General features: G+C 41.4%; 1 protein-coding gene across 1 annotated transcript; it reads left to right on the top strand.

Annotated features, from left to right (window-relative positions):
- Nucleotides 1–14,684: 14,684 nt before the first annotated feature.
- Nucleotides 14,685–16,950, top strand: LOC116430829 (protein ST7 homolog). The gene is made up of 2 exons (XM_031985445.2): nt 14,685–15,441; nt 15,600–16,950. Exons 1-2 carry the CDS (start codon nt 15,018–15,020, stop codon nt 16,721–16,723), a joined length of 1,548 nt encoding a protein of 515 aa, XP_031841305.1. The 5' UTR covers nt 14,685–15,017; the 3' UTR covers nt 16,724–16,950.
- Nucleotides 16,951–16,969: the final 19 nt, after the last annotated feature.

Below are 16,969 nucleotides of genomic sequence, written 5' to 3'. Positions count from 1 at the left end.
TCCCACACCTAAAGCAACCCCTGCACCCTCGCATCGGGGGCACTCCGTGGACGAATTCACTGACTTTTCACCGACTGCTACACCCTCTTTCACCCCTTCGCGCAAGGTGCCCGCACTCGACGTCCTGACGCCGGATTACTTGTCACTATTGTGCCAGGAATCTTCTCATTGTACAGCTAATTGATACAGGATACAAGATAATTGGCTGGTGTCGAATGTATAGGGTGGTTCGGTTTGCGTAAGTGTTTTTCATTCCTTCTACATAAGGGATTGTGCCTTAACTTCATTTTTGTTCGTCTTGTCTTCTGAGTAATGTAGACATTTTGCAGTTTCTTGTTGATGGGATTTTAGATTTTTAAATTCCTTTTATCGTCTCATTCGAATAACTTTTTTGTCTTTTTTAGATTTTAAATGTACTTTATAATTTTTATCATATCCAGGTTTTTATTATTTCGTTTTATTACTAGAGAAGTAGAGACTATTAATAATTTGAATAAATGAAGAGAATTTAGTTCTTTGGTATTAAATCATAGAAGTTGGATTCAGCGTGATTAAATTGAAAAACATTTTGGCTTTGTATTAGCCAGCAGTCATGCGAGAATAATATAAAATGACGGTAGAATATATTTATGAATATTATTTTGGACCTACAATGGTGTTTATCAAAGGCTCTCTGATTTCATCCCCAGGGTTTGTAAAGAATATTTTGAATCCAGGAGCGCTGCATTTCAGGTTACAATTAATGCCGGTCCACGGTATCAGGATCAATATTTTCTCATACTTAGGCCGACTCATCGTTCATCAGAAACATCTGTCGTCCCGTAGGTACAGGCAGCGTGCGTGTAAACCTCGTCTGGCGAACCACTCGGACAACTTCTGTGCATTGTCCTATATACCGTCGATTGATATATGCACTCTCTCCTCTTTCTTTTCTATCGAGGAATAAAACTTCCAGAAGTGACCTTTGGACTACCGAAACCCTTCTATCTTCACCGAATAAACTAAAAAAACAAGTTTCTGATATTGATACATCTTAAAAGTTTTAAATTTCAAGAAAAAGATATCTAATATACATCAGCCATTATCAGACTACAGAAATTTATACAAATCCTCATTTTCGTGGATAAACTTTTTAAAATATGGAATTAAACTGAAATTCCTTTGTGGTAATAATTTTAATAAATAAAATATACCCTAGAGCCACATTAAATTCTGTTGAACACTGAAAAGTGATTTTACTGTGATAAGTCCATGAGAATCTACAGTCCAGTGGCAAGTGCTGCAACGACGATGAGTTCAGTCGATCAATGTTTCGGCCACGTTTAACAGACCACCGCGTCGTTCAGGTATCTCGAAAAAATTAGCCGTCTAGCCGGTCACGACGATTTTTCCGGTGCGGTACCCCGGCTGAGTGTGTCAACAGCTGTTCCAAATTTTCTCTACTGGCTTTTTGCCCGGTGTTTGATTTTTCCCGCCTCCGATGCATCTTCTCCCCCCACGGAACCGGGGGATCGGGCACGCGCCTCTTCCTGCAAAAACTGACCGATGGAAAAGAAGTAATCCCCCGTCCTTCCTCGGGATCTTCGACTTCCCTGCTCCCTGAGCCATCTTTTCCTCCTTCTCCTTCGAACCGTCTTTCTTTGGCCCGCGGCTGTCTCGTGTCTGGCTCGGCTCAGACTCCGTTTCCTATACGAGAAACCGTGACATCTGGAGACTGTGTAGCCGGCCATTGGATCGCAGGATCATAGGATCACGCAGATGCAAGGAAGTTGCGACGGTGAATTATTGCCGGCTTGAAGAACGCTACCGTTCGGATATACGCTCGCGGCAACGACAGCGGTATCGATCGTTCGACGTCTCGATGCTTCTTTATTAATCGGTGATTGTTTATGCAAATTTATGTTTACAGAATGCGTCTTGCCCAATGTTGTAATTTTGCTTGAAAGTCGTCCATTGGGCGGTACTATAATTTATTAGGGAAATTAATTACATTGGAGATCATGCTGTTGAGCATGTTACAAACTTTTAATCATTTTTTTATGCCACCTGAATATGTAAGAGTCACAGTGCACCTAATGGTCATTTTTGACACACCGTGTACATGTCTTCATTTACTGGGGTTGAATAACTGACGCGCCTTGATCGGCCGATATATTGATTTAACAAAATCGTAATTACGCGGGGGTGGAAGCGAGCAGGAAACGATCAGGTTTTGTGGGATTTGCGTATGTAAATTTCAGTTTAGTACCCTTACCACCTGCGTCTGTTGTCTACTACGTTATCTTTAATTTATCGTTGGTTCTTGAATGTACTGTAAATCGCATTATTCATTGAATTGCATGATGACTGGAGGTAGAATGGCACAGAGCTATTTCTCATTGCGGTTTCTTAGTCTATCATGTGACCGATAGGAATCTTAATTTAAAGGTTGGTACAGTTTGGGATAGTTACAAGTGAAAAAGTGAAATCGTTTATAGCAAAAAAAGTAATTACATTCCTTGTACGTAGAGACAATTTACTCCTCCGAGAGTCTTTCAGCAAATCGGAGTGTTTCAGCGAAGGAGTATGCGTGAAGAGCAGAACAACCCCATCCTCTTTTGTACAATCTAACCAATTCTTCGCGATTTTGCGCCAAGCCATGCAGTTGAATTTAACAGTACACAGTGGCCCAGTAAATCCCGCGTGGGGTTGAAATCGACACAAGACTTTCCACCTCTGTTCACTCCCCTGCTCGTTTCCGTGAGATATAGATATTAACCTTTTGCGGTTCGATGAGCGTATCCCGTTCGAAGAAATCGGAATAAATTAAAAAGCGGATACAGTTTATCGTCACGTACACACAATTTTCGACCTCCGTTCAAAGGACAAGCCTCTGAATAATCACCTGAGTACTGAAGCGACAAAGAAAGCATATATAATATTCCGCTTGAACAATACAATTCCAATATTTTCGTTGCAAAGGAGCATCCATTTCTTAAATATCCATTTTTATTTCATAGACTCGAGTCTAATTAATTGTAGAACTACACTCTATCTCAAACAAAGTCTGCAACCAACCTACATATCAATGTCACAAAATCCCAAATACTACACAAAATCCATCGAAGGGACAAGAATACTTTTAAGTAATTTTAGACACCCCATTTCACCGATCGAGGGATAGGACATTTACGATCTCCGAGCGAGCTCTTTGAATCAGATATATCTCAAAGTTACAGAATCCCAGCTGTGACGCAACTTTACACGAAAAATAAGAGAAAGGAGGGCGGAGCGTAGAGGGTTAACAATCATCCCCTGGGTCCAAAGGAGGAGGAGAAGAAGAAGAAAAAGAAGAAGGAGAAGAAGAAGCTGGCACGGGGCGAATGAGTGCGGTCCAGGGCGAGGAGGCAAAAGTTGCGGGCACGGTAGCCAGGCCATCTAGCAGAGCGAAGTCGCGCACACACATCATCCCCGGCACCGGAGCCGCGGCGAGCCTCTTTTCTGTGCGTACGTGCGTGCGCTTGAGCGTGCGCGAGCGGGCGAGCGCGCGCCCGCGCGCTCTCCTACCTACGTGTCCCTTCTTCTCCGTCAGGAGGTTCGTCTCTACGCACTCGACTCGACGCACCGTCGAGCGGGAGTCTGCGATCAATGCGTGGCACTGGCACCGGTCGTCATGGTAACGGTGCGCGCCACGCACAACGAACGAACGATCCGCCTCGATCGTGCGTAAGTGCGTGCTCGCGTACAGCCCGCGAGCGGCGTTGTGTTGGTCCCGTTGCGTGAGCGAAACTGCTCCTGTTTCCCGTCGCGACTGTTTGCGTGTGTGCGAGCGAACCGCGCGAATGCGTGCGAGGCCCCGTGTACTCAAAGGGCACGGGTCGCGTCGCGCTCTATTACTAGGTAAGGATCCAGCCTCGGTTCTTTTTAGACACGCGTTTCAGGATTCTGAAGCTTCAGCGAGACTGGCTGGAGTCTTGAAGATTTTTGGATGGGGATTATTGTTCTTGGAGAACGTTTGAGATTCCGTAAAATGGATGACGAGAATATTCGGGATGAGATTTTTTTGGTACACATTTCAGGGTACAGAGGAATTTTGGTAATACTGATTGGAGTTCTGAGGCTTTTTGGGTGGAGATGGTTGTTGATGGAGAACGTTTGGGATTGAGCAAAAACATTGATGAGAAGTTGGATGATAGTTCGGTTTAGACCGGTTTAACCGGTGGGTTCTTTTCGAAATTTACTTAGTAAATATGAATATGCTCTTTTTAGAAGGGGGATTTTGAGTCATTCTATGCTGGAATAAGAATGTATAGTGTTCAGAATTGATACGTAAATTTGATCAGAGAATAAAGTTTTGTTTGATGGAAAAAGTAAGGTGATTTGTTTTAGAAACACGCAACAATTTTAGTAGGAAAGGGATTCAGAGGTTTTTTATGGTGGCATAAGAATTAACGGAGAATGGTTAGAATTAATGAAAACGTATAAAGAGGAAGTTAAAGTTGGTCTTGATGAAAGAAACAAAGTTGGACTGTTGGAAGTGTACTTGAGGCCTGTGAAGAAGTCCTAAAAATGAAGGGTTGAGATTGTGAGATCCTTTGAATTAGTTAAAACCTTGATAGAGTATAATATTATTAAGATCACCAACACCGAATTTTTGGTCAGATACTTGAGACTCCAATTTAGAATTGGTAAAAGACTCGTAAAAGAACTGTGTTAAGAACCAATAAAAAATCTAGAAAACTCTATTAATAACAACAAAAGCACTAAAAGTAATTTTTAAAAGAATATCAGTTTACAATAGAAAAATATACAATTAAAAGCAGCATTGTACATTTTGCATTAAAAATTGTGTTAAACGAATGATTAAATTCTTACCGCACGTTAACCTTTTTCTTTTAATTTATTGTAATACATATTCATTTCGCGACGTTAATAAAATTTATAACCCAGATCTAGTTTGTCCCAGATCCTCGCGTCAGGACGTCAGGTGACATCCATTTCCATTTTTTTATTAGCGACGATATTCACTTAACGACTGTACCCACTAAAACAAAAAAAAATCCAGAGTTTTTCACACTAAAGCCTGGCAGGATTGTAGGCGTGCACGTGCATAAGCACGGACGGCAGCGGGCGCAAGCGTGCGATACACGCACACAGAAGATCCCTGCGGGCCACGAGGAAAGTCGCATAGAACCGCGTGTACGAGAGGCGAGCGAACGATCGATGCCCTGCAAACTTCGAGCCGGAGCGCGGCAACGAGCACGTGGCATTTGTGTACGTACCTATATATATTGCCCGCGCGTACACACTTCCACGCGGCCGAGGAAAAAACGGGAGGAGAGAAAGAGAGCCCTGGCCTGTTCAGCTTCCGGGAGCTGGTTCGACGCCTTCGCGATAAGCGGAACTGAATTTTCGCCCCAGTGGTCCTTTAAGAAATCTCGTTTTTTTTCCAAAACCATTGGAAACTGAGTTTGAGTTGTTAATTATGAATATGATATTGAGATGGATGAAACTGAATTTTCCTCGATTTTTTCTTTGAAAATTTATATTCAGTATCGAATTAGTAGAATCAGGATAACTTTTGATTTACTAGTTCTACTAGTTCTAAACCTTTCGAGTTTCCAGTTCTACAATTATCGGTGGTACAATCGTACTCGCGAAAAAATAAGTAGATTGTCTAGTTCACGGGTAAACTATAGAAAGATCAAGTGAAATCTCAAGAAATGCATTCTGGTTGCAAGAAAATTCGAATCACTGTGACTCTTTAATACTTCTATAACTAAGGGGAGGTTTGTGGGTGATCGAAAACGAATATAGAATTTTCCGAAAATCGATGGAGTATTTTTCTTGGTGTATCCATTATTTACAATCGTCTGTGTCCGGCCAGGATCAAACTTGGATTCTCGAGGGTGGTCGCGTTAACATGTCCGCGATGCTCTCGGAAACATTCGTTGCAGACGGTATTTCGGCAGGGTGAGACCAAAACTGCGCGCAGCCAGCGGAAAGGGTCTCTATTAGAGGGCGAAGAGCGGTGGAAGCGTGGAACAAGAGGAAGAGGACCCCAGCGAAAGCAAAACAGAAGACCGCCCCATGTTTCGGCTAAGCGGGAAGGGTTTATGGAGAATTGGGGTATCTCGTAAACTTGACCTATCTGACCACGCGCTTAGGACATAGCGCGGCGGTGTCAGGGAAGCGGAAGTGGGTCAAATTAAATATTAACGAAACTCGCCGGAAACCCGCGGCCGCTCGTCCATTTCCGTCCGTCGGTAAATCCCTGACTCTCGTGGAATCTGACAAAGGACGGATTAAAACCATGAAATATCCTTCAATGAACACGCAAGGTATGTGAATTATCCCTTGTGACAGGGATGAACATAATCCTTATTTGTTCTTCCTTGCCATTCTCTATTCACATGATTAATTAATCATTATCCGTTTGATGTGAATTGGGAATTAGAGAACATTACTGGGTTGGTTTTAATTTCAAGAAGGTATTCGGAAGAAAATAACTTTGTTTAATAGAATTGAATTTATTGTTAATGTTAAATATTGTTTTGTAGGGATAAGTGATTATTGGACGTGTAACCGTTATAATGATTCGGCTTTAAAAGTTCGTAGTCATTTTTCACTTAAGGTTAATAGCGACTCAATGGCGTCAGACTCCGGTAACCAATATGGTGGCGAGTTAAGGCGTCCATGTTTTATTTCAGTAAAAAGCGTTCCACTGAACACTTTGTACTGTGCATAACAAACGATTATTCAATACCGTATACTTAAGAAGATACTGTACATAAAAATTCATTAAGAACTAATTCTAATCTATTAGCTGAATCATAAGTTCCAAACTTTCGAAGAAAGATCAAACTTCACACAAAATTATTATTTATAAACGATCTAATGTTCAATTCTAAAGAAGTTCCTTACAGTAGACCACATTTGAGCTCGAAGCAGTGGCTAACAAACATTTTTCTTAACAGCTGATTTTCGTCAGTAATCAAAACAGTAAAACAAAAAAAAAATGAACGCACGTGATCAAACATCATCAACCAACATGAAAAATCGACGCCGATCGATCGCGTTCCGAATTTCTTTTCCGGAAAAACCCGGTTGAAGGTAATAAAGCCGCGCGTCGACGCGCCGGCAGAAGCGGCAATGGATGAACGAAAGGGTTAGCATCGAGATTAAAAGGAAGTCACCCCCTCCGCCCCGCCCTGCCCTCCCTCCACGTCTCTCCATCAATCACAATTATATCCTCTCTCTCCCCTGCTATCGTTCATAATTACTGCTCGTGACTTTATCCCGGCGCTCGAACGTCGCTGTTCGCCGGACCTGGGACCGCGCTACGCTCCGAACCGATCCGATCCGATCCGCTCCGTTCCACTACGATGCAAAACCTACTGATACAGGGGGATATAGGTGATAAGACCGAGCGAAGGGAAGCTTCAGTCCGAAGCGAACAAGGGACGGGCTGGACTCACGGTGTCACGACGCAACGCTTAACCGAGGCGAGCACAGTCGACTTTTCGTTCTCCGGAGGTGTACAACTGCGCAACTCTGTCGCGAGGGTGCGAACAGACGAGGAATCTTCCTGGCGAGCGGAGAAAAACAAAGTTGGAACAAGGATGAGGAAAATTTGATCCGCTCGAGGTGCCGGAAACGTTTCGTTTCTCTGTTTTTCGGCCAGGAAAGAATATTTCGAGGATATTGGCTCCGATTGGATGAGCAGGAGAGATTTTTAAGGGTGGATGCTGGAGTCGGGAAGAAACCTTCGGGGATAACGCGAGTTTTATGTTATACATAGTTGGACGGCACTATGATTGTAAATTATTTCGCAGTATCTGCGATCGTGTACGGTGTTCCGAAGATATCGATTTGTATGGGGTGAGTTTTAAGGCTGAAATGTTGTCGAAGATGATTTATTATGGGAAGTCCTTGGCGTCCTAAATTTTATCCGCAAATCTGCATTTGTTGTCTTTAAAAATGTTATACATTATTAGAGGATTCTTTTGAGAATTTTTTACAGAAAGGAAATTATTTTAAAGCTGATGGGTGTCTCGAGCTGATGAATAGCTGTGTGCATTGTGCAGCAAAAGGTTAACGACCCCTATTCCAAACACGCTTCGTATTGTATATTGTTTCATGAGAGTTTTCCGTAGCAATCAGGAAAATAGATCAATTTGTTAAAAATCATTCTTTGCCTGTTCTCCCATTTATTATTTACTAGTTATTATTCACTAGTGCGGTAGATTACACAGAAGAAGGCTTTTGTGATGAAGTCTATGGATCGTTCGTTAGCGTGTCCCATTTATTCACTCCATATTATTTTTTCCAATCTACCCGCTGTCGCGCAATCAGAAAACGATGAAAAAAAGGAAGAATGAAAAAAAAGAGAAGATCTCGCGGCGCGGCGCGGCTCGTCTCTGGAATACGATTTTTATCCGTTCTTTTTCTCCATAAAACGCTCTAGAAATCCCTTCTCCGTCCGTTCCCATTTTTTCTTCTCCGGGGCTTGATTATTCCACGACGTCGCGAGGAAAACTAAGATGTATAGTTATTTTCAGAAACCGACCCCGCCGCCGAGGAATAAAACCCGTGCCGCGTTATAGTCCCGCACACCCGGAAATTCTACCGTATCGGTTTTATGGCGGAACTTCCGGGGAACTCGTAACGTTTGAGGCTCACCGAGCCCACCGCGTTTTCCCCGTTCTGTTTTAAACATTTCATTGCCCTCGTCACGGGAATCCATAAACCAAACCAGAATCGATATGTTATCTAATCAATTATCGTGAAGGCTCTCAAATAATGAATTGTTTCATTCCAGTAAATCCATATATAACACGAGTATCTAATAATACGTTTGCATATACGATAATTCAATGTGCACCCAGAGAACTCAAAAATAAATACAAAATATTGAAAAGTGAAAAGAGAAATAATACAACTACTCAGAAAACGCAGTTCAAACTTTTCATACTTAGTCCCAAGTTTTTTCATAGCCAGTTACGAAAAGGTTAACCCTAACGGAAAACATTCCACCAGAATCTTCGTAACCTCTATATCCCACCAAAACGTCCTCCAAAAAAAGAAAAACACTTCACCGCCCCCGCATCCCTGTCATCGTCGTGTAGGAGTATCGATAATCCCATCGCCCGATAAATTCAATTCCACGAGATTCAAGCCGTCGTTCATCCCTTCGCCGAGCGTCCCCGTGGGCAGAACACGGAAGAGATTCTCGGCGGTTCTCGATTCCGGTGGACAAGTCACAAGACCCGACCTGGGAAATACCTCTGCCTGCGCGCGGGGCCCCGTACTCGGTTTTTCCCGCGAGCAGCGAAAAGCTGCGTGGCACACGCAGGATAATTGCGCGCGTGCTGATATACGGTTGGCCTATTACCACGAGAGAGAATGTAATATATACTCTCTCCTCCAGGAGCCGAGGAGAGTTTCACCCCTCTGTCCGTCTCTTTTCCTCTCTACCCTGTTTCCGTCTCTCTTTCCCCACGTCTCGCTCTATCCTCGTCGGCTTTCTAGAACGGAGGGTGGACTACTCCTTGTCTTTCGTCGGGGGTGCGTGCGCGAGCGCCCTTCGACGAAGTCGGGGTGCGTGCGCGCATATAAATGGAAACCCTTCAAGTAGCCTCCGTACCCGCGTTGCCATCCGCCTCGTGTGCGCGTACCCCTCACTTCCTCCCTCTCGCCGCCACTTTCCCTCCTGCCGGCCCACCGGCAACCCCCTTCCACCCTTCCTCCTTCTGTACGCACTCTTGGATTACCGTGGTGGAGGGGCCGCGGCGGAGAAAGGGGTGTCGCTCGGCGACGATAGTGCACGACGGTAGCTAGCGATGGGCATTCGATCCACCCTTTTCGCGAGTTCCCGTGCAATTCGAGCCTCCCGATGACTGCCGGCCAAGTTATATCCAAAATTATGACGGCTGGAAAGTCTCGGAAGTTTCCAAGTCTTAATGAAACTCCCGGATGGGAGTAGCCAGGGAGCGGTATGGTCGAGCGTTTCGTGGATGGCTGGACCTGGAAGTCGTTTGCGGAACGGGAAACTTGGATTGCGTTATTTTTGTTGCTCGCCGGGGGCACGGCCGGGGTGATCGTCGGCCGAGGAGGCTGGAGAGTTATCGCGATTTATTAGGATGCTGGGATTCGAGATTCGTTAATCTTATTTTTGCCGCGAACGTTCGAAGTATGCTGGTAACATTCGCGAATTTCATTTCTCTTTGGAAAACGATGACGATCAATCGACACCTAAGTGGTAGAAATGTGAAAAACTCTGGCAGACACTGTAGAACAGTAATCATGGGTTTCATGTAATTGGATTAGCTGTTTAGGGTGAACGAACAGAGTTGCTTGTAGAGTAGTGTCAAGAGATAATGGGTTATAATCAGTTGTAACTGGAAAAATGGAATTTCATATTCTTATATTCTCGACTTGGTAAAGGCACAAGTTTGGAACGCGTAATAATGTTTAAAACATTTTCTGAGACGCTAAGATTTGAAATTCTAAACTTTCATTTTGTACGTACAGAGAGACTTAACTCTCAATTCTAAACACATTATTAACCATTGTCTAGCTCAAAAACAAACTACTTCACTGTATATTCAAACGAGAAAGAAAAGCTCCAACTGAAAGAGAAAAGCAAAAAATGAATAAGTATTTGCTACATAATTCAATCCCGCAGCTCGTAGAAAGAACAATATTCATGAAAATGCGCCCCGGCGGTATGAAATTTTCAAATGTCAATAACGAAACAACGAGAGACCAGAGACTGTCTTAATTCACACGAAGGGGTTGAAGGCGACTTGAGGACATCGCTAGAGGCAGCTAGGAGGGTGGGAAGCGCGTAGAGCACAAGTGCACGCAGATAGTCGATGTAGGTGCGTTGCACGAGCGCTTACGTGCCTAGAAATTCACCCCTTTTTTCTGCCCTCTCTCTCCATCTCGCTTATTCTCCAGTTCCCTCTGACAGGTGGCGGGAGGGAGAGAGAGGGTTGCGCGGCTAGAGGGAAAGGGAGGGCCTCGAGAGTGAATACGGCACACAGGAGCGGCACGCACAAGTACACGGTTTCGCAGAGTGGAACGAAATCTATAGCACGCACTTACGCGGCCGTATATGCGTGTACGCGCACGCAACCCTCCGCACCGCCGCCACCACCCCCCCGAGGACACCAGCCTGAGAGAGAGCTTTCAATTTTTCCTGCTGCCTTCGCGACCAGCCGGAAGCCGAGATTCTTGCGAAAGAATACGCTCCTGGCGTGCCCGTAATCTAGCGACTGCGCGACACCCTCCTTGAAAATATAGAGACTCGGATGCGGTGTAGGAAGTATAGACGTAAATCTGGAAGGACATGGAAAGACGTATAAACTCGTCGTGCAAATAAGCACGCGGGAGAAATGCGTGAGCTCATAATTCATAACGCTGGAAATTATAAAAAGTAAGAAAAGTATAGAAAATGTGAGAGATATAAAAAATACAGTGACTTAACCGAATTTAAAGAAGGTTAAGCTTTTTTGTGTAACTTTTCGAGATATGGGGTAAATAATACATTATTTTAAATGTTCTTGTGCATTTGACTATTCGGCAGTATTTCAATGAAGAAAAAATTCATTTCGATTCACTTTAAGGTCCGACATTGTTTATGAGACAAGGGTAATCAAACAAAAGTTAAAGATACTTTACACGATCGTTTACTTTACAATGTAAGTCGAAGCATTTATTGTTTGAACCGGAGTATAAAGCAACGCCATAAGACACAGAATGGTAGAACGAAGATAAAAATAAATCAGAAGTGGAAGATAAATATTATGAAATCAGACTTACGGGAAGCTACCCTTAAACCAGCCAGGCGTTCGAGATGGATGCTGCTATTCCATGGGACCTCGTCTCGTATACCTACAGACTAGAAACTCGAAAATACATCACTGTAACTCTGGAATGTTAGATGAAGTTATATATACCGTAATCTTCCTGCCAAAAATTTTGAAACACGTTCATACTTTCAGTAAACTTATATATGTGCGTACGTATATCATGTAAAACATAATCTTCCATCGACATCGTTTGCACACCTAAATATTAAAATAGAAAGTATTAGGATTTTATTCACACGAAACAAATATTTCTAATCATTGTCGTCAGTGGAGGATATTTTTAAAGCTCCTATACAATGGCAGTAGGAAAATTGCACACGATTGCGCGAACTTTCGATAATCATGGTTGTAATTCAACCAGGGCGGATTGAACGCCGGAAGTGCGACATTCGCGCACCATCGAAAATATTCCGAGCGCGTGCGTCGCCCATTTGCCGCTCCTCAATCTAACGTAATTTTCAATGGCCGCGAATTTTCCGTTCTGGTAAAATTAACGCTCATTGCACTGAATACGTTCGACTCTGGCCAACCCAATCCCTTACGTTCTCTTTTTTCAATTCAACAATGTTGCTTCCTCATTTTACATTAAAGCGTTATTAATAACGTTGAAAACTACAATGAACTTCTTGCAAATATCATTATACAAACGAAAATCTCACCAAGTTTCAAACATTATTCACAATAAAATTACACATTCTCACAACTTAATTCCTCAAAAAATACTTTTTTCATAAAACAATATGCTTCATGGAAATTTTTAAGCGACCTCTTTTGTACGAACTAATTTTCAACAAATATAAATTTGCGCGTACAATCGTAGTCCAGTAATGGTCCCTCCTTCCCAGCCATTCTTCTTTTATCCTTCGAGATTACGTTCCAGGGCGTAATCACATTTTCGTAATTAATGGCTTCCCAGGGTACCGCCGGCAAGATGGCCGCGGACCCGAAGGAATCGAAAGGACCGCTGAGGGTTGAAAACTCGAACGATCGCAAAAGCCGCGTAAAACGAAGGGTGTGCGTGGCCTCGCGGCAAGAAAATTCCGCGCATCCTGCGCGTGTCTGACCTCCTAGCAGTTATTCCTCCCTTTCCCTCCGCCCTCTCGTTCGCCCACCGCCCCTTCTTTTTCCTCCTTTTGGTCCTTTTTCCGCCAGCCGACCAGGCGGATCGAGATACTTTTATTTCATGGCTGCGAGGCCGTATTCGCGTTCCAACGACACGCGGGTTAACCTATATCGCTCCGTCCTTGATAACCAGTTACCGTCTCCCGTGAATCGCTTCCCGTTTTGCGCGATATTCTTGAGCGGTCGATCTAGATCGCTTGTAAATTGGCCGCCGGCTCGGCTTTCGCTTTTCCTCCCGGGCCGGAAGTCAAATTTGTTCCATGTATGCGTTTGCCGCGTTCGGTACGCGTTGCTCGATGATTTTTTCGGTTGGATCCATGATTGCATTTCCAATTCAAAAACGTGTGTGTATTTGCTTTAATCCTGTACACGTCTTTCTTATCTGAATTTCATTCGTAATATAAAGGCAAATTCGAAACGTGTTTCTGTCTCTTCGCTACAGTCATCGGGTGTACAATTATTCGATCATACATACGTAATGGTTACAATTAATGAGGAATTGAATTAATCAGCGCACACTGTGCAACAAACAATATATAATTTATTGTAGCATAGTTATTATGAATCGTTAGATGAACGAAGTATGAAATTGTGAAATCACAGAAAAATGATACTAAGTGCAAGTTAATTCACTTTTGTCCGGTAACTGGTTAATTAAAACGTCTTGGGGTATAAAATAATGACGGATACTACATCGCTGTCTCGAGTCCTGAATTTTCATACAAATGAATTTTAAGTTTCGCAAGAGAAAGAATTCTTTTTAAATAAATATGTAAATTTGATGGTTGTCAGTCGATTTGCATGCGTAGGATGCGTAAATTTACATCGTGATTATCAACCTTGGAGAACTGACGATTTGCTATACTTAGGAGCAATTTTTATGAGTTGCGTGACGATCGATGGTCCATGAACTCACGAACCACTACGCGTTTCAGTTTTGCAAAGGGAGAATATACCATTTGATCGTCACTGATACTGCAAACACTAAGATATAACTTGCTTGGACATAATATAAAAAGGAAGCTTGTCTTTTCGGGATTCCGTTCGTAGGAGTTGGAAAGTCAAATTTTTTTATTCTCGCTTTTAAACAGTTCATGGAGCATTGAGTTTGAGATCGGTAGTGACATCTCACGATTCAGTTTGAAATAATTATAACCAAGAGAAAATTTAAGATAACCTATATTATCGATGAGAGACAGGATAGTCTGCATATTTTATGGCACCGACGAGAGATAGAATAGACCGAGTATCTTATGGCATCCTCTGATTAGTACCCTCATATACGTACATATACACTCTATAAACTGTCATTTGCTTATGAATCTATTAATGTATCTCAGTTCCTGTTTTTGTAAAGTATGTGTGTTGCGAGTGCATCAAATAATTTTAAAAGTGATTTGAAAGTTTAGGTTAGTTAAGAATTATCTTCTAAAGTTTCTTGGAAAATATAAACCATTTATATTTAAAACCATCTATTAATAACTTTAAAGCGTTAATATATGTACTGTATGACATAAATTCATAAAATACTTATATATACCTTCGCATGGTTGGGAGTTTAAAGCCATAGCAACATTGTAACGAATACGTTTGTATGCTGGTTTATCATATTACTACTTGATCAACTTCGATCATTTTGCTTGATGTAGTTTTCTTATTGACCGTTCTCTAGGCGTAGAGGGCAGAGCAACATTTTTTACACAGTCGATAATTCAGAACATGTGACACCGATCTTATAAGCTTGCAATGCTATTCTATACCTCGTCTGTGGTAGTATGAAAGCGGTCATGCAACGTTTGAAATTTTGAAAGAAAAGAAAGTGTGCAAATGTTGAAATCACATATGAAGTTTATTTTGTTTTTTATTAGTTAAGATTGAAGAATAAAAGAACAACAATTGATGGGTGATGTAAGAATTTAGCAACATTATTCAATGTTATAATGTTTGTTAATTAGTACCCTGTTAGTAAAAACAATAATAGTGCAAACTGGAACAATAAAAAGAAACAAACAAGAAATACACAGTGTTTAAGTATTATAAATGGCCCTATTATTCACAAGCATGTGGGACTCTACAATGTTTTTGAACACCTTAACCCCAAAGTTTTACGTCGCCCTTACCGGAACATCATCCTTAATATCTGGATTGATTCTTATTTTTGAGTGGTGGTACTTCAGAAAATATGGTACATCTTTTATTGAACAAGTGTCATTAAATCATATTTCACCATGGATTGGTGGAGGTGATAGTGGAACTGATGGAAGTAATTCAAGTTTAAATGGCTCAAATTCGAATCAACAAAATGTTCCTGAATGTAAGGTTTGGCGAAATCCAATAAATCTGTTTAGAGGGGCTGAGTATCAAAGATTTTATTGGGCTACAAATAAAGAACCATTAACATATTATGATATGAATTTATCTGCTCAAGATCATCAAACATTCTTCACCTGTGAAGGTGATACAGGTAAACTCTACAAAATGATATTACTTACCTATTAATGTTTGAAGTACTTGAAGATTCTTCTTTCATTTGCATACAAAATAATTATATTTAAAAATATACCTAGTAGTGTTAGATCATGTTTTCTCTTCATAGAATAAGGACATAGATAAATGTTACAGGTAAAGCTGAATATGAAATAATGCAAACAGCTTGGAGAGAACGTAATCCAGTAGTGCGAATAAAAGCTGCACATAGTGCTCTTGATCGCAATTCTGATTGTGCTCCCGCATATATATTACTTGCAGAAGAAGAGGCTACGACTATTGTAGAAGCTGAAAAAATTTTAAAGCAAGCGCTAAAGGTAGCAGAAAACAATTACAGGAAATCGCAAAATACTCAGCATCAAGGATCAGTTGCAGAAGCGATACATAGGAGAGATACAAATGTATTAATATACATTAAACGACGATTAGCTATGTGCGCAAGAAAATTAGGAAAATTAAAGGAAGCAGTCAAAATGTTTCGAGATTTGACGAAAGAAGTTCCACCAATTATGAATGTGTTAAATATTCATGAGAATTTAATTGAAGCTTTATTAGAAATGCAAGCATATGCGGATGTTCAAGCAGTATTAGCAAAGTATGATGATATAAGTTTGCCAAAATCAGCAACTATTTGTTATACAGCTGCATTATTGAAAGCACGAGTAGTTGCTGACAAATTTTCAACAGATATTGCTATTAAAAGAGGCTTAACTACTCCTGAAATGATAGCTATTGAAGCTATTCACAGAGCTGTCGAGTTCAATCCTCATGTACCTAAGTATTTGTTAGAAATGAAACCCTTAATTTTACCACCAGAACATGTACTAAAAAGGGGAGACTCAGAAGCAATAGCATATGCATTCTTTCATCTTGCTCATTGGAAACAGATGGAAGGAGCTCTTAATTTATTACATTGCACTTGGGAAGGTACATTCAGAAGGTTACCATATCCTTTGGAAAGAGGACATTTATTTTATCCATATCCAACTTGCACAGAGTGTGCAGATCGCGAACTTTTACCTTCGTTTCACGATGTGAGCGTATACCCTAAAAAGGAGTTGCCATTTTTTATTTTGTTTACAGCAGGTTTATGTTCCTTTACAGCACTCCTAGCACTTTTAACGCATCAGTATCCCGATACTATGGGTGTAGTAGCACGATCAATGCTTGCCTGGTTTTCACATCCATTTTATTATATTTTAGACAAATTAGAAGCGATTATGCCTTCTAATTTATTACAACAGCTCTCTAGAATATAAGACATTTGTATGATCTCTGTAATCATGACTTATTGTGATATTTACGATACTTATGCTTTCATTGTCATATACATCAATTATATGTATGTACATCTGTACTTCCCGAATTTTTTATGACTGATATCTTAATATGTATTTATAGAATCGATTATTTACTTAATGTTGTTAGTTAAAAAAGCGTTGTGTAGCGATCGATGTACAATTAATAAAAATTTGAATATCTTTGAGTTCTCTTGCATTTTTATA

The sequence above is a fragment of the Nomia melanderi genome, chromosome 5 (genome assembly GCF_051020985.1).
Source record: "Nomia melanderi isolate GNS246 chromosome 5, iyNomMela1, whole genome shotgun sequence".
Classification (NCBI taxonomy): domain Eukaryota; kingdom Metazoa; phylum Arthropoda; class Insecta; order Hymenoptera; family Halictidae; genus Nomia; species Nomia melanderi.
This window is presented reverse-complemented; position numbering and strand designations above follow the sequence as displayed.

What these genes read in the sequence shown, in the direction of transcription:
- LOC116430829 (XM_031985445.2), top strand. Translation starts at nt 15,018, where the DNA reads ATGGCCCTATTATTCACAAGCATGTGGGACTCTACAATGTTTTTGAAC. An exon ending in CACCTGTGAAGGTGATACAG is followed by an intron (nt 15,442 to 15,599) that starts GTAAACTCTACA and finishes TAAATGTTACAG; the next exon opens with GTAAAGCTGAATATGAAATA.